This window comes from Mus caroli, unplaced genomic scaffold (genome assembly GCF_978045245.1).
Source record: "Mus caroli unplaced genomic scaffold, Mus_caroli_1 scaffold_19, whole genome shotgun sequence".
NCBI lineage: Eukaryota > Metazoa > Chordata > Mammalia > Rodentia > Muridae > Mus > Mus caroli.
In genome coordinates this window covers 64,370,440-64,388,483 of record NW_028227274.1, presented here as the reverse complement: position 1 = coordinate 64,388,483, position 18,044 = coordinate 64,370,440, and the positions used below count along the sequence as shown (strand labels likewise).

The 18,044-nt window shown below is 44.5% G+C and overlaps 1 protein-coding gene across 1 annotated transcript in view; it reads left to right on the top strand.

Annotated features, from left to right (window-relative positions):
- Ccbe1 (collagen and calcium binding EGF domains 1) overlaps positions 1-17,742 on the top strand; it is a 233,099-nt gene extending 215,357 nt beyond the window's left edge. Inside the window, exons 6-11 of the mRNA XM_021151000.3 lie at positions 3,150-3,253; positions 8,028-8,148; positions 12,063-12,202; positions 12,300-12,335; positions 13,013-13,048; positions 17,315-17,742. Coding sequence (XP_021006659.1) covers positions 3,150-3,253; positions 8,028-8,148; positions 12,063-12,202; positions 12,300-12,335; positions 13,013-13,048; positions 17,315-17,548 — 671 coding nt within the window. The 3' untranslated portion in view covers positions 17,549-17,742. The remainder of the gene's footprint in view (positions 1-3,149; positions 3,254-8,027; positions 8,149-12,062; positions 12,203-12,299; positions 12,336-13,012; positions 13,049-17,314) is intronic.
- Positions 17,743-18,044: the final 302 nt, after the last annotated feature.

Sequence of the window (18,044 nt, the reverse complement as noted above, 5' to 3'; positions counted from 1 at the left end):
AGCATCATTATACCTGTGTTCAGGGTGACTTGGTAGAAATCTAGAAGAATCGTTCATACAGATAGGTTTGAGACAGGACATGCACCCAGAAGGTCCCTGTCCTAACTCAACTGCTTGCCCACTGAGCCACCATTGCCTCGAGACACTTTGTCCCCTGCCTGTGAGGACTCTGGGACAGAGAGAACGAGGGAAGGACAGAGCCCTGAAATCACCTGTCTGACAGCTGGGATACCACAGGAAGTTTCTTGCCTGGAAAGTTAGAGCGGGTGACCAGGGTTGGATCAGAGCTCCCTGACTGTGTGACCGTGCTCTGGACCTGTTTTCCTCGGTGTCTGCGGACATTATTAATCTCCAGCTCCTGGACCCCTTTATACTTGGAAAACGTTTCCAAATTTGCTGGGGTCCGCATAACAATGCAAGTCCTGCCTGCCATTTTTATTTCCTTGTCCTCTTTCTGTGCAAGCTCTCAGACTTGAAAGTATGCCCAACTCTAACACCTTCTGTGGAGGGGCCATTTCTTACTGTATCTCAAGGGTGAGTGATTTCACATTTGAACGAGCAACTCAAAAATAAGGCATGCTCACAGCAAACAGAGCCCTCCAGACATGAGGCAGCTAAGCATTTCCATCTGCTTTGAGCAAATTAGTCAGCCCAGTATTTCATCGCTCTTTTTTTTTAAATGAAGATAATGATTATTGAGTATAAACATATGACCAAAAATCACTTCTCCCTGACTGGTATATGTTTTGAGTTTGAGGGACGATCTTTAGGGAGAGATATTTCTTAAGCTTTTCATTGTTCAATGTCTACAACGTTAGAGTCGGACAAATTGCAAATGGAAGTCCAGGGCCAGTGAGCTGCCGGTCATAGCTGCTTGATAGCATGGGATTGATTCCACAGCCCATGTAAAGGTGGAAGGGGAGAAACAACCGCACAAAGTTTCCTCTGACCTCCACACACAAACCTTGGCACGTGAGTACATTCACATGCATGCACATGCAAAGACAGTATAGTAAATTTTAAAACTGAAATAATAATAGTCATTAATAATAACAATAACAATAATGATAATGTGGAAGGCTGGCATAGAAGGGGCATGGCCCCAGGACAACCTCCACCGATTTGAAAGATTGTATCCTCGATGCGTGATACAAGCCATCTGACATGTCATAGCAGTGTTTGGCCACTTTGATTTTTATCTTTGAAAACCCAGAGCTGGAGCCAGTCGAGACACAGGGGAGTCTGTGTAGCACCATGGGGAGACAACGGAGGAAATGTTGGCTCCTTCATGATTAGCTTACTAGTCTTTATTTTCCAACTGGTGTTTATTTTCTGATAAAGTTACCGTGACCCCCACGTGTCAATCGCTCCAGTTCAAAGTCTCAGAACACCACCAGGTGTTTCAAATAACTTTCAAGCTCTGATGATGCACAGATTAGCAAGTTCTTAACATGGGCAATGCTAAAACATGCTGACACTGTCCCCTACTGCCACCCCCAGGTGGATGGGTGCAAAGAGATCCCAAAGAAGCTTTCAAAGACCCCCTCAGTGGTTGTGATGTATCAGGACTGAGTTCACGAAACAGCACAGTCAAGTGATTAAACTAAAAGGCTTTGTTCACTTGTGGCACTTCCCACAGGAAGCACATTCTTGGGTTTTCCTTCAGTTTATTTGATAATGTTACCATAGTATCTACGCCGTTACATTTCTAACGCTCTGAATGTTTAACCCGACTCTCATAAGAATTAGAGCTCCCTGCCCCCGTGTGGCTACTAAGTAGCACGACATCTTTAAAATCTTTATATGCCCCAATATAGGGGAATGCCAGGGCCAAAAGAATGGGAATGGGTGGGTAGGGAAGTGGGGGGCGCTATGGGGGACTTTTGGGATAACATTGGAAATGTAATTGAGGAAAATATGTAATAAAAATATTAAAAATTAAAAAAAAATAAAAAATAAAAAATAAAAAAAATAAAAAAAAATAAAATCTGGGAAGTCAGCAAAATTGAGGTCAAGGCATGTTTAAGATATGCAGTAAGTTTAATAGAGTGGCTTCCTTGGATCTGCTTGACCACATCTGGATATTCTTAGCAGAAACTCCAATAACATCCTCCCTTTGTGCCTACTCTTCATCCCAAAGGGCTAGTGCTATGTGGTCTGCACACAGCACTTACCTGTAAAAGAAGAGTGTATGAAAGAGGAACAAGTGAGCTGAGTATAAAATCATGCACTCATGTCTCTCTGCTCTCAACTGGGTATGACTAGTCACTTCCATTTCCTGCCACTTTGATTACCCCACAGTGACAGGCTATGACCTGGCATTGGGAGCAAAAATAAGCCCTTTGTCCCCTATGTTGCTGATTGGCAGTGGAAGAGTGACTCAGAAAGATAGATGTCTCCATGCAGATGATTGTGTTGTGTCTGTCTGTCATAGTGAAGAGGTGAATCCTAAGCCAGCTTCAGATACACTCAGAGTAGAGAATGGCGAACACCCATAGGAACAGACAGCTTGGCCTGGGGTCAAGTGGATTTGTAGATGCTAGGACAGAGGAATGGTACCCATCTCTCGAGACTGAGTGATACACCCAAGGGGATGACAACTCATGTCATCATCTTCAAGCTGTCTTCTCTCCTGCAAAGCCCTGTTTTCAGACTCAACTGGGCCATGGTCTACCCCCTGAATACTACACTGTCAGAGAGGGAGAAGGGGAAAGCAGTATTATGCAAGCTGCTGCCTGGGTGTGTTGCACGTGAACTCTGACCCCTGGAGAACAGTAAAAATCAGGCCAGAGTTATAGAGCCACCATTCTAGAAAGCAAAGACAAATGCACACATTTCCACCCATGGGGGTGCTAATAAAAAGGACCATAACATGTGTTTTCACACATTCGGGATGTCAAAGAACAACTGGCTCCAAAGAGTAGAAGGGCCTCTCTCTCTCTGACCCTTCCCCTCTCCCCTGACCCTGGGTCATCTGACAGAGTCACTATGAGAACCTGAGAACCATAAAACTGTCAACACCTACCCCTGTACCTTCCATGCTCAGCCTTTCTGTACCCCATGCCCAGGCACGGCCCCACCAGTGCCATCTCTCCAGGCATCTGGCCCAACAACCTCCCAGCTGAAGCTGAGCCTATCTCCTTTCCCAGGGCATGAGGAGAAGTCCGAGAATGAGGTGAAAGCCGGGACCTGCTGCGCCACATGCAAAGAGTTCTCCCAGATGAAGCAGACCGTGCTGCAGCTGAAACAGAAGGTACACTGAGCTCTGCAAGGGGCAGGGTACACCATGCAGGGGGTCTGGGGGTAGGAGGGTGAATGAGCCCACAGCTCATTCTATTTAAGCATTCATTGCAGTTGATGTCATCTAGATATGGATTCCAGTTGTTCCGCCTCTCCAGAGTCAAGCACTTCAATGGCAACAGAACACACAGCAAAGACCTGAGGGGGTGGCTGTAGCAGGCCTGGCAATGGGTGCCTGCAAAGTTCTTGAAAGAGTAGAGCTAATATCGCCATGACCTCTTATAGAAGGTATAGATTCACAGTCCTGGGCAGACCTTTTGCGATGACATTTTATGTTTTATTCATTGAGGACTTTCTCTCTTAAAGCTTCTGCAAGCTGACATCGTTGGGCGGGGCCTTTATTTTTATCATGTAAACTTTATGGTCTGGGAAAGATTATGCCTCTGGGAAAGCTATCTTCTGAGTGCCTCTTGTCACCAGGCATGCCTCTTGTCACCAGGCATGCCTCTTGTCACCAGGCATGAGGACCAACTCCCTTTCTTAAAGACTCCACCTGATGAGACGGGGACCAGGGTGCTGGTAATGTCATCCAGCCGTGTGGAGGGGCCTCATGATGGATTCTAGTGGCCTGAATCCTTGGGTGACAGGCCTGAGCTGGGGTTTATTACACCTGAGGTCAGAGCACTTGCTGGCCTGTCGGCCACTCTGAAATGGCTCTTCAGCTGCCCAAACATAAACTCGCTGCTTTGTTTGTTTAATGGTTTCCACTCAAGGCTCCCGGGAGATCAAAGGGGTGTGTATAATCTGTTTAACTTTGGCAGCCAGTTATTCTAAAGGGCAAAGGGGTAAACATGAGATGCTATCTCTTTTCCATGGCCAGAAAACTGGCAGCCTCCGTAATGAGAACCCCAGCTACCAGCTAGTCCATCAAAACAACAGGCTGAGGGGGGGAAGTAGCATTTCCAACCTCTAATGCATAGGCTGTAGAGGTCATGATCAACTTTAACAGAGGCTCATACGTACCTGTATATTATATAGTTACATAATCCTGAGTAAAAAAATGATACATGGACCTAATCATAAATAGCTTGTGATGTAGTAGACAGGCAGGAAGCCTTGACTGTGTGCCAGTATAAACAAAGAGAAAGGAAGGAATATTTCCCATACAGCTAGCCCCAGGTGACACTTGAATTGATGTTAGCATTTTTAGAGGAAACTAGGAAGGTTTGTAGAAGCATTAAGCCCGCCTTTCATCAAGCTAGAGCATCAGGCTCAGAGGAGGCAGCTGATTATTGTCCCAAGACACAAAGCTGCCCTCACTTTCCTTCTCTGGAAGTGACCTATGATCTTCCATAAATCCTTTCCAGCTGGAGTGATTTTAAGGCACTCAGTATTACAAGTTGTTCCAGGCAAAGTCAGTTGCTGTATCTGGTGTGCTTCTAATCGCCTTGCAGTATTCTGTTATCTGTGCAAGCTGGGAAATATTAAGAAGCTTCTAACCCACTTTTGGTTATTGAGTTTCCGGATTTAAAAACACACACACACACACAGCCTTTATATTTTTAATAGGCCTCAAGCAGCACAAGAGATGGGCAGATACCTAGCCTTTATGCTATTAGTATCTCCCTTCTTATCAATAACTCTGAGTTATTACTCACTATGTTTCATCTAGGCTGCTCTTAGCTTCAATTGACCAGCCCACTGGGCCATGTTTCCTTTACTCCTAACCTGTGGCAGCTTCTCCTTCTTCTTCCTAACCTATGGCAACTTCCCTTCTACCCCAAGTCTGCGAAACCTAAACCACCACCACCATCCCCCACGTCTCTTCTGCCCAGCTATTGGCTGATGGCATCTTTATGTATCAATCAGGAATAACTTGGGGGCAGGGTCACTCAGCATTCATGTCTGGTTACCGCAGAGACTCTCTTGACTCTGTGGCAACTAGTCTTGGGGGCCCAAAGTTAGCTTCAGAATACAAGCAGCATTAGACCAACCTACTACACTCTCCATCACCCCAGTGCAGGGCTGTAGATGTGTGCTTCCTGCATTTACATGAGCAATGGGGATCAAGCTTAGGGCAAGCACTTTGCCCATCAAAACTTCTCTCTATTCTTGTTTCTTTTTTTTTCTTTCCCTTTCTTTCCTCTTCTTCTATTCTTCTTTTTTACTCTCCTCTCCCTTCTTCCTCTTCTCTTCTTTGAGACAGGTCTCATCAGTACCCATGCTGACCTTGAACTATCAATATAGTGAAGGATGACCTTGAACTTCTAACCTCTACCTCCCAAGTGCTGATGTCACGAGTATGGGTCACCATACCCAGCTGGGGACTAATACTCTTTAAAAGGGTACCTCCAGGAATATATAGCTTCTTGTGGTATGAGGAGCAGTCCTATATAGAAATTCCCACTTAACTGTTACCATAGCCTTGTAAGAAACTTGCTAATGTTCTCAGGGCTAAAGGGCATGGTCAAGATGTCAGACTTAAAATCCAGGCCTTCACCTGAGCCCTGGTGTAGTTCATCGTTTGCTTTTAACATTCACTTGCTATTGTTGATACAATCTGTTCTTTTCCTAGAACATGGGGCATCGATTTGCTCAGATAAATGTTGTCCAAGAAGTAGGTATGGGGGTAGGGTGCTGGAAAGCAGCCAACCTCCCAGTATGAGACAGGGTCTCTCACTGAACTTGTATGCACACATGTTGAACTCCACCTGACTATACAGCAGGTAGAACTCTAGCTACAGAAAATTTCCCAGATCAAATACCTGGGCTCTTCAAGGGATCAACTGGAAAAGAAAGGCCCATAAAACAGCAACATACAGAATATAAGGAACCTGTCAGTTTTTAACTAGCAAGGTTTATGTAAACCACGGTGTTCAGATAAGGACTTCTATGTAGGATTATTTGTATACTGCAGGAAATATTGTCCCAGTCAGGACAGTGATTACTTTGGAAGGAAGGAAGAAAGGAAGGAAGGAAGTAGACTGGCACAGCACCCTAAGGGGGATCAGAGTGGCTGGCAGTTCTACGGGTTTGCTTTAGGATTCACTATGTGTGCCTGCTTTAGCCATTTTCTAAGCTGCATATATTAGTTCTGTGACACTTCCTGTTTGAAGCTTGTATTGTCCATTCAGACCTTTTAAGTCAAAAAAAGAGAAATGATTTGGTGAGAAAGGGAAGGGATCTTGGGGGCAGACAGAGTACCTTCCATTCAGCTTCCAGGTGAGCCCTGAGGGAAAAAATGAGGGCCACACAGCCTGTTGGTTTCTCTTTTGAAATTTACTCTCTTGGCTAAGGTGACTGCTAGGAGGGGGATAGCTGCAGAGGACCAGGGGAGAAAGACCCCAAAGAGAGAAGCATAGCCCTTCAGTAAGCTTGCTCAGCAGCTCTCAAACCTTAAGTGTGCTCAGCTTCCAAAGGCCACTAGAGAGAGAGCAGAGGATCCCGACCCTCTTAAACCAGCAACCCACAGTTAATCCATAGGGAGAATTGAGGTGATGTTGCAAGTGTTTGCTGAGCACCCACAGTGCTCTACAGAAGCCTGAACAGTGAGGAAGTGGAAACAGTATGGAATAAAGTCCTGCCTCAAATAAATGTACATCTTACAGAGAAGCCAACGCAACGGTGTGACTTCATGGTGATTGAAGAGAGTGAAAGGGGATAGCACCTGCTAAATATAGTTTCCACGGTGTCTTATTACTGCTCATAAGAGACTTAACAACAGTGCCTGCTGGCTGGGCAAACTCTGTATTGGGCAAGCTCTGGATCTACAAAGCATATGCTGAATATTAACAGTGAGCATTCCATATTCAACGTCTAGCTAGCTTGGGCCAACAGCTCTCTGAGATGATTGCTTTTATACATAGCAAATCTGATCTGAGAGAATGGTGATTGGAAGTCTATTGATTGATAGTCTATTTAACAGCGTTAAAACCCAACAGTGGTAGATTCCCCACCCCACGCCAGATTATGGTCGTTTGAATAAGAAGATGTGGTCATCTAGCCACGCATACCACATTTTATAGACATGGAAGTGAAAACTAGAAAGGTTAGGAGACTTAACCTAAGGGTGCTGCTTTGTCCTGTGCTGGCAGAACCTTCCTCACTGGGCAGGAGCAGGGGCTGTACTCTGGGCCCAGGCGTCCATTTTCCTGCACAGTAGACCTCTAAGGCAAATGACACCATCTCATTTATAGATGAGATCCAGGCCTTACAGGTAGACCTTGGCAAGGCTGAGATTTCAGTGCTCCTCAACCCCAAGGCCAGAGACCTCACACCTGCATTCACATCTCAGTGTCTCAACTAGGGGTGGATGGTAACAGTGGACCAGGATTCAGTGGTCAGAGTTGACACATGGCCCCAGAGAGTGGATTTACTTTTGTTCCTCCATCATACGACCCCTGTTCCATATATTCGTTTTTAAGTCATAGCTGTCTACAAGATACCAACAGCACATCTAATGAATATATGTTCGATTTATAAAGTTGTTACTCGAAAAACCCGAAGTACGAAGCTAGCATGTTTGATCAGTCGTGGTAACTGTGTTCTATGGATGTTCCTGCAACCCTGAATTTATCTGGTTTCAACTTCTGACTCCCTCGGCTCCTCATGCAAGAAGTTTCCTCTGGACAGCTCCTTGGCTAGAATGGATCTCTCTGGCACTCTGACTAGCTACGGTTAAGAACAAAATCATGAGTTGGCTTTGTAACCTCTACAGATGACTCAGACATCAACTTCCTCATGAGGCCACCATGGCTATCTGACCCAGGTCTGCCTTGTCTTTATAGATGGCGCTGCTCCCCAACAATGCAGCTGAACTGGGCAAGTATGTCAATGGTGACAAGGTGCTGGCCTCAAACGCCTACCTTCCAGGACCTCCTGGCCTGCCTGGGGGACAGGGCCCACCTGGTGAGTATGAAGAAGAGCCTGAGAAGCTGGTGGCATTTCTGCCCTCTCCACCAGTTAGACCGGAGGCTACGTGAGAGTTCACACTCAGTGAGGCTGGACAGTGCTCTCCAGCTTCTGTGAAACTGGATATGCAGGGCAACATGCCTATCCAAGGAAACACCATGAGGAGTTGGATCCTGTAGCTTAGGAAGAAAGGGTAAATTTTCTAGTGTCAGATAAAATTCCTAATGATCATTTTTAAAGCTGAGTATGGTACTACATACCTGGAATCCCGGTACTCAGGGAGACAGTGGAAGAAGGACCATGAGTTAGAGGCTAGCCTGGACTACATAGTGAAATCCTATCTCAAAAACCAATGTTAGTTAAGTTCACCCTAGAAAAACTTTAATGTAGAGTAATAGACTCATAGAGTCATTCAGTTCTTGTGAGTCGCAGCCAGCCCTAGCACCACATTCTTTGGCTCTTTCTCTACCTTCTCTTACTACTTAATGCATTTTCAACTCTGCTCTTACTCCTATTATATCGTAGGTGGGATTTGTTGAGGTATAGATCATATAATGAGGTAGGCCATTCCACGGGTGAGTTTTGAGTTTTGGCAACTATAGACTCCCCTGGAACTTATTCTCCACATCAACCTCATAATACAAGATGTTTCCACCATGCAGGAAGTTCCCGTGAGACATATGCCACCAGTGTTCTCCCCACACCGGCTGTAGGTATCCACCAAAGGCTTTCCTTTACCAAGGCTTTCCCGTTCTAGGGCTGTATACCAGAGAACTCTCTTGGCCTGTGCTCTGTACAGCTGTCTTTGTTTTCAATCAGGGTACAGTTTTAGGGATTCATCATTACTTAATTAGAAGATATCAAATGTCCTGTCCTTTTCCCAGGAAAGATACCGTGAGAACTTACTTCTTCTTCAAGTTCTGAGGTGTTTTATACTTTATTGTACACCTCTCCATACGTACATCAGTAGAGTCACACCAATAGATGGTATGACCTCAGAGTTAGTGTGTTACTCTGAACCATGGCTGTCTTGTCCCTGGTTATCAATTCAGCATAGTGCTGGTTCCAACCTCTGACGTTTTATCTGGGAAGAGGTGACATATAAATGACTACACACAGGCAAAGTAACCCAGACATACACCTATAATCTCAGCACTAAGGAGGCAGAGGCAGAAAATTGTTGTGAGTGTGAGGACATCCTCTCTCTCAAAAAAAAAAAAATCAAGAAAGGTATATACCTCCCTCCAGGTCTGCACACAGGTACTTCTTATCAAGGCAGTAGGGAGAGAGCATGTAGCTTGCAGTCAGAGGTGGGTTTGGGAGATTGATCAGGTCAAGGAAGATCAGTAACATATCAGAGCAGGAGAACATGGCCAAGCTTTTTATCAAATATCAGTAGAAGGCAAGGCTCAGAGCTCTTTCCAAAAGATTGAGTGCTTTACTTATGTCTTAATCCTCTAGTCTCCATCCTGAGGCTCAGTCTACATAGAACTAACCCAGGGCTTTAGTTTATCTTCTTGTTCACCCCATGGTCTGAATAGTCTATGTATCAGACAGAATTTTCTCAGGCAGATGCCTCACACCAGCATACTGTTGCTTTGTTTAAGGAGGTAAGAGCATTCTCCTTACAAACTGATTCCCATCACAGTAGCCCCAGCCCCTCTGTAAGTGGATGCTCTTGTTTGTATCTCCAGGATATCTATATATCACTAGGACAAAGACAGCTACTGGGAGAGGAGATACATTGGCTACTGGGTGGTTTTTTTGTTTGTTTGTTTGCTTGCTTGCTTGTCTACTGATTAGTTAACTGCAGATGACATCTCACCTCTAGCTTGTCTTTCTGCTATCAGACATGCAATAGTTATAGCAGTGATCTGTCCCCTTCCCAAATAAACTCTTTCAATATGTACCTGGAATAAGTATTGAGAGTTGGGACTTTGAGACACATTTGAAAGAAACATCAACTGCCTTCAACTTTGCCTTAATTATTCTGTGAACTAGAAATGACTTCTCCTAATATGAAAAACCTAAGGTCTTGGGTTCTTTGTTTTCTTTTCAAGATTCTAGAAATTATTCCATGCTGTTACTGTGGGTTCTGTTAGTAGGAGCTAGATACAACTCAAAGGAGATAATATGGCACAGTAAGTATAAGACTAAACTTGGAGCAAAAGAAGCCACTGGAGGGTTTTCTCCTTTCAAATTGGGCTCCTTACAGAGCATTGAGAGTAGTAAAGAACCGGATACGTGACATACGCTAGCATCTGGCTCCTGTCTGAATCACCTCAGAGTCTGATTCTGCCGGCTGTTGTATCTCTTGGTAGCCACTCATTAAATTTTCTCTTGCTGATTAATGTGTGTCAAATTTATTTATTAAATGCTGCATATCATTTGTAGATAAACACTAGAGCCTAGGGAATTGGTAATCACTCTTCACAACAGGTCCCCTCTTCTGTCAGATCTATAACAGGAAGTTGAGTCATCTTAATGTGTAGTTAGTTTGAGGCTTTGTTGTCACTAAATTTACCTTCAGTGCTCAGCAGTCTTCAACTGTTCAAATCCCTCCAATGGTTGGATAATGTTCCTATGTGCTGAGTCGGTATCAGTAGGTTTTCTCTTTATTTCACTCTCGCCTTTCTGCAGTTCCTACAGTTCTGTATACCCCTGCCCTTTCCTCAATAACAAATTCCTTTTCCTTTATATTTCATACTAGAGTGGTGGGTGTAGAGACAGTTTCACTTTTCTTGTACCTTGAATACGTAAGGCCTCTTCTTTACACTCATCCATAGCAAATTATGGACAGAACACCTTCCTACTCTTCCCTCACATGAAGTAGGTATGTATAATGTTTACAGGAGAGAGCTTAGGCTCCCCATCTTGGGGAATTGAGGAGTTTATGGTAATGGTTAAAAGTAGGAAAGTTCAATAGTTAAGAGACACACAATAGAGCTGCAAAGAATGGGCAAGGCGTGAACAAGATTGGTAGGAAGCAGGTGGCATCAGCTATGTGGCAAGAGGTAAATATACCAAAGCTGGAAGCCTAGCAGTCATTTAGTGCCTACCATGTATGAAATACTGTGCCATGTAGTATGTGCATGTATCTAAATTTTTATCTAATTCAACCATTGCATTTTGGAGTTTTATTCAGATTAGGAGATAAAAGACTAAGGTCCAAATTGCTCAAGCAAATTGTTAGGGATTCAAATGTAGGTCTCCCTGGTGGTCAAACTTCTACTTCTGGTGTGTGTGAGTACCTGCGCACACATGCATTGCTCTCTGTGTGTGCATGCATTCTCGGTGTGTGTACATGAAGAACAAAGGTCAACGTCTTGATGTCTTTCTGTATCACTGTCTGCATTTCACAGTTCAGATAGACTGGCTGAGCAGCAAGCCATTAGGACATTCCTAGATTGACCCACTCACCCTCTGGACTCAGTTTATAGACACGCACTACCACAGCAAACTTTAACATGGGGATTATCCATCTGAACGTGGGCCTTCATTCCTATGCAGAAAGTGCTTTATCCACTGAGCCATCTCCCCAACCCCTAAACCTTGTGCTCTTAAGCTCTCTCTAGATGACATTACATACTCCTGTGATCCAGGAGTAGAGAGGCAAAGAGCAGGACACACTTAAGGGGGTAAAGCATGTACATCTCCGACTGAGTAGACCGGTTGTGGAACTAGGGATCTACTGTAGGAAGATTCTCGAGTTTCTCCCTTGAGCAAATCGGTGACTGGGGCTCCAATAAAGAGAGAAAGGTGACGTCACTTTTAATTGTACAAAGTTTAAATTCCCACGGGCACATTAATATAAATACCACAAGGCAAAGAGCAGAGAGAAAAGTCTCCAGTGATTCCTAGACTCTGTAGTATGGATGGGGTGAATCCTAATAAGATGTTCTTAATTACAGGCTCACCAGGACCCAAGGGGAGCCCTGGATTCCCCGGTATGCCAGGCCCTCCTGGACAGCCAGGCCCACGGGGCTCAATGGGACCTATGGGACCTTCCCCTGACCTGTCTCATATTAAGCAAGGCCGGAGGGGCCCTGTGGTCAGTATTTTCTCTGACATCCACATAATATTGGGGGGAACTGTGTTGTCCCTTTTTTTTTTCTTCAATTAGATCATCATATGCTTGCATCTTCTAGGGCCCACCAGGAGCACCAGGAAGACATGGCTCCAAGGTAGGTCTCATAAATGCTCCTTAACAGCTGCAGGGCTGTTTCTACCCATTGTGGCATCCAATGAAGCTCAACAAACCGTATTTCCCTTCCCCATGTTGCACGTAGCAAAGTTGAAATGCACATACACGGGTTGACAGTGACAAACCTGGCCAACCCCATATTCTCTAACGCTTGAGAGTCCTGACCACTTGGAGCACATGTAACACTGTTGGGAGGGAAGGGATTTCGAGTGGCTGCTGTGACTTAAGCCTCTGGGGTAGTGCTGACCATACTGGTGCTTCTCAGTAGTCTACGTTTTTTTAGAATGGCCTCGCTTATTTAAGTGGAGAATGACTCACAACTCCATTCTACACGAGTGGTGGCTTCCCCGTTCAAAGGTGACTGCTGCTTGGCTTACTGTGAAAGCTTGGTATTCCCCACATTGCCTAGAAAAAACAAGAATCCTAATCAGATCTGGTTTGAAAATCTATAGCTTTGTGAGGACCTGGCAGCTGAGCCACTCCACCCAATCTTGCCAGTTCCAACAAAAGGTGCCCTGAGCCCAGCTTCGACTCCAAATTTATTTCCTATACAAAATGCTTATTTCCTGAAGGAGTATGGTTGTGGGTGTCTAACCAGAAACAGTGGTGCTTATATCTGCATGCTCCAGAATGCTAACCCTTCCCCTTTGGTTTTAGGGGGAGAGAGGAGCACCCGGACCCCCGGGGTCTCCGGTAAGTTGCATTGTCTGTCCTGCTTAGCCAGGTGGGTGGAGCTCTCAGAGGTGTAGCACTCATGAGATGGTAGAGTGGGGCTGGTGAGATGGCTCAGTAGATAAAGGCACTTGTCACCATGGCTGATAACCTAAATTCAAATTCCAAATGGTGGAAGGAGAGAACTGACTCCCACAGACTGTCCTCTGACAGCCACAGGAGTGCTATCCTTGTCCCCAAACCGATGACAATGATGATGATGAAGATGATGACAATGTTTAAACACATTTTAAGAATATATTTGTGGGTCTTGGTGACAGAAGCCTACTCCCTCCTGTTCTGTCTCTTGAGCAGTCATGTCTATGGTTAGGAGGGAACTAAGGAGATACCTTAAGCAGCTGGTTTGGATTTTTAAAATTCGTTTTCTGCTATTACGTTTTCCTTTATTTTGATACTCTTTATATGAGATCTCTCCTCTGAAGTCCACTAGACCAGGAATCCATTTTCAAATGCATCGTAAGATGTTTGAAAGAAGGGCTGAGGAGATGGCTTATATGGGATACTGCGTGACATGCAGGCAAGGGGACCTGAGTTCCATCCCCCAGAGCCCATGTGAAAAAGTCAATGCTGGCAGAGTGCATTTGTAATCCCAGCTCAGCTCGGAGCAGGCAGAAATAGATGGCTCCCTGGGGAACAGAATCAACATTTCCAGGATAGTAACAATCGATCCTTTCTTTTTACAATGACTGAGGAATGTCAACCAAGGTTAGCTTCTGGCCCCCATACATACCTGCACACACACACACACACACACACACACACACACACAGTGACTTAGCTACTTTTTTATTGCTGTGCTAAAACACCACGGTCAAGGCAGTTTATAAAAGAAAACATTTAATTGGCTTAAAGTTTCAGAAGTTTAAAGTTCATGGCTATCATGGCAGGGAGTGTGGCATCAGGCAGCAGGCAGCGTGGTACTGAAGAAGTAGCTGAAAACTTACATCTTGATTCACAAGCATGAGGTAGAGAGCTAATTAGGAATGGTATAAGCTTTTGAAACCTCAAAGTCTGCCCACAATGACACACCTCCCACCTCTTAATTCTTCCCAAATAGTCCAACTGTTCAAATTAATAACTCTATGCAAATCATTCACATTTAAAGCACCATTTAACATTCTACTCCCTAAACCCCATGGGCTTGTGATCATATCACAATGCAAAATGCAGTTCGTACCACTTTAAAAGTTCCCTGAGTCTTCCACAGTCTCAACACAATTTAAAAGTTCAAAGTCTTCTGAGACAATCTCTTATTAGTAACCCCCTGTAAAACAAAAAATAAATTACCTGTTTTCAAAACACAACAGCACACACTACCAGTCTGAAAGGAGGAATGGAGGCCTGGAGAGGAAATGCTGGACCAAAGCAGGATGGAAACCCAGCAGAGCAAACTGCAAATCCTGGAACTCCACCTCTGATGTCAAAGGCTTAGATGGCTCTGCCCTTCCAGTTTAGAGGCCTATAACTACTCTCTCAGTTCCTATATACAGGTCTCCCTGGTAGACAGACATTCGACAGCTTTGGTACCTCTAACATCCTGCAGTTTCGAACACAACCTAGGCTTCATTTTCATAGCAGGGACCTCCCGGGACCTCCACGCAGGGACTCCCTAGTCTGACATTTGGCCTCCTCCGCAGCTCCCCTTAACTGTGAGGAAGATTCCACAATCCCTTTGCTCCTGTATCCTTCCTAAATCTAAAAACCAGCCTCACATGGCTGAAGCTGCCGAGTTTTGTGGACGACTTGATAATAGAGCCCACCCTGTCTCCCTCCAACCCTGCATTGCATTAAGTTGTGTTTTGTTGTTGCTCTTTAAGAGCAGCTAGTTCTTCAGGCCTTTTCCTTTCACAAGTTGCAGAATTAGCTGGGTGGAGTCTTGGCCCTGGGGTCACCACTCCCTTTATTCCATTTTATAGCAGGACTCTCCTTATCTCTTTCATCATAAACTTAAGTTTCAACATTAAATTTCCTGATACTCCTTTTCTTTCCAAACTGTATATTTTGCATTTCTTTTTTTTCCCTGCTTGCTCATTTTCACTGTAGAAACTTACACAAGAATGATTACTAACAACGATGCAACAGAGTCAATATTAGGCTGTCTTGAAATCTCCTCTGCCAAAGAAATGAATCCATTGTTTGCAATTTTGCCTTAGGCAAAAATGTTAGGAAGGCAGAAAGTAGCCACACTCTTTGCTAAAATACCACAAGAAGCTGGGCGTGGTGGCACATGCCTTTAATCCCATCACTCCGGAGGCAGAGGCAGGGGGATTTCTGAGTTCAAGGCCAGCCTGGTCTACAAAGTGAGTTCCAAGACAGCCAGGGCTATACAGAGAAACCTTGTCTCAAAAAAAAAAGGAAAGAAAAACACAAGAATGGCCTCTAGCCTGAATGCTAATATAATTCCTCTCTGACCTCTCTTGAACTGGAGAACTGTCTTCCAAGCTCCTACTAAGACTGGTCCTTTAAACTCTGCTTATAGAATTCAACAACTTTCCTATTCCAAAGTCCCCAAATGTTCCTATATTCCTCCAAAACCCATTACATTCAGGCCTGTCACAGTAATAGTCCACCCTGTGATGCCAGTTTCTGATTTAATTGCTTTTTTATTGCTAAAGTACCATGACCAAAACAACTTATAAAAGAAATCATTTAATTGGCTTACAGTTTTAGAGGGTTGGAAGCCATGGCCAGTATGGTAGGGAGCATGGCAGCAGGCAGGCAGGCAGGCAAGCATAGCACTGAAGCAGTAGCTGAGAGCTTACATTTGACCTACAAGCACAAGGCAGAGAGCTATCTGGGAATAGTGTAGACTTTTGTAACCTCAAAGCCTACCCCCCACTAACACACCTCCTCCAATAACCACATCCTTCCCAAACAGTTCTACCAACTGAGGACCAAGTATTCAAACATATAAGACTATTAGTGACATTTTCATTGAAACCAACACACACACACACTAGAATATATTGTCAAATGACCACTGGCTCCAATAAAAGCAAAAAAAAAAAAAAAAAAAAAAAAAAAAAAAGCTCTCTGGGATTAAGAAGAAATTTGCTGTATATATGTACAATATCTGGGAGATTAATGAGCAGAAATATAAGAAAATGCAAGCAAGTCTGCTACTTCTAGAAAAGTAGATATGTGTTGTAAGGAAGGACCAAGAGGCCTGGGTTGACACCTCACCCCTTGCTAACACCTTTCAGCTTTCTAACTCCAGGCTTTTACCTAGCATCTGTTGACATTTGTTCCTTATCTACACAGTGGGCTATGATTTACCATAACCCACTGTATGTGCAAGGTGAGAGTCAGATGGCATCAGAATGCTACATCTCAGTGTGTGATGGAGTCTCTTGCAGCTTCTAATGTAGAAGCTGCTGAGTGGCATCCATCTTGGATGTTGGTGATGATTTTACCTTTAAAATGCTCATGGACTCAGAACCTGCATGCTTAAATGCCTCTAGTTTTTTTTCTGTGGGCCATGTTCCACAGCACTAAATGAATATTAAAGCTTACCAAATACTATGCATGATGAAAAATGTCTAATAATAGAATTTGGAAGGTTTGACTTGGATCTTTCTAGACGATAAGAGTAGGCAATAAGGGGCAACACACTCTCCATTTCATTTAGTTCTTTACCTTACAAGCATATTAATAATTTCATTCTTTAAAGAAAAACAGAAAACATTAGAACTATTAATTCTCTTTAAGCCCTTTGCATCCCATTTAAATGTCCACTTATGAGCCCAGTGGGAACCTATCGTGTTGAGTCTGCATTTCACAGGTGGGAAAAGCTTACACATAGAAATCAGGTCATTTGCCATGGTCACACAACATGGAAGAGGTTGGTTCAACCCCAGCAGGACCTCAACCTCTTGACCACTGCTCTGACTTCCAGGTTTCTATGGAAACTCCCCCTAAGAAAGAAGTAACTGTGACACCAGTGTCATGTGTGAGAAGAAGGTCCTTGGCTGCTCATACAGTCCTTAAGTCTATTTAGGTTATGGAATTGGTTAGAAGGTACTCACTCACAAACAGGACCCATGGGTAGGGGGACTAGGTTGGCTGCTGCGGCTGCAATGAGTAGAACTTCACAACTTCCGGCTGGGATGCTGCTGCTGCTTCCGGCTGGATGCGGTAGCTGTGGAGAGTAACTTTACAGCTTCCGGCTAGGTGCTGCTGCCCCTGCGCTAAGTGACTTCACAGCTCTGATTCCTCCCGTGTGCACAGGGACCCCCGGGTTCTTTCGACTTCCTGCTGCTTGTGCTGGCGGACATTAGAAATGACATCGCAGAGCTGCAGGAGAAGGTGTTTGGACACCGGACTCACTCTTCCGCTGAGGACTTCCCCCTACCTCAGGAATTCTCCAGCTACCCAGAGACGCTGGACTTTGGCTCTGGAGACGACTACTCCAGAAGAACTGAAGCGAGGGACCCCGAGGCCCCAAGAAACTTTTATCCATAGCACATCCCATATCTTCACGCCACCAGAAGAGAAGCATGCCTTCAGCCTTCCCCTTACTCTGTTTCCAAACCCTGTTTTCCAAGTTTCCTGTGCATTACACTAGCAACAGGATGTGATGGGTTAATGTGCTGTGCTTGGAGAGCCAATGGGTGGTTGACATCAGGGCTTTCTTCAACATCCGATTTTTTTCAAGAGCTTTTGGGTTTCTGAGTTCATCATTCCCACAGTATCTTCAGCTTTGGCAGAGTGCAAAAGAGGGGGAAATGGCACCGTGGATTCTTAGGAGTGTAAGGTTCCTTCTAAAAAGAAAATAATGTTCAAATACTTGACTATTCACTCTCTACTGTCAGGAGTAAGGCTTTTCGGGTGGGGGTAGAGGGGCATGGAAGGAGCAACCATGAAGAATAACATTGATAGAAAATGACTTTCCATATCAATGTCCCAGATTTCAAATTCTGCATCCTGTTTTCCAACTTAATGGGTTATTTTTGGTTTG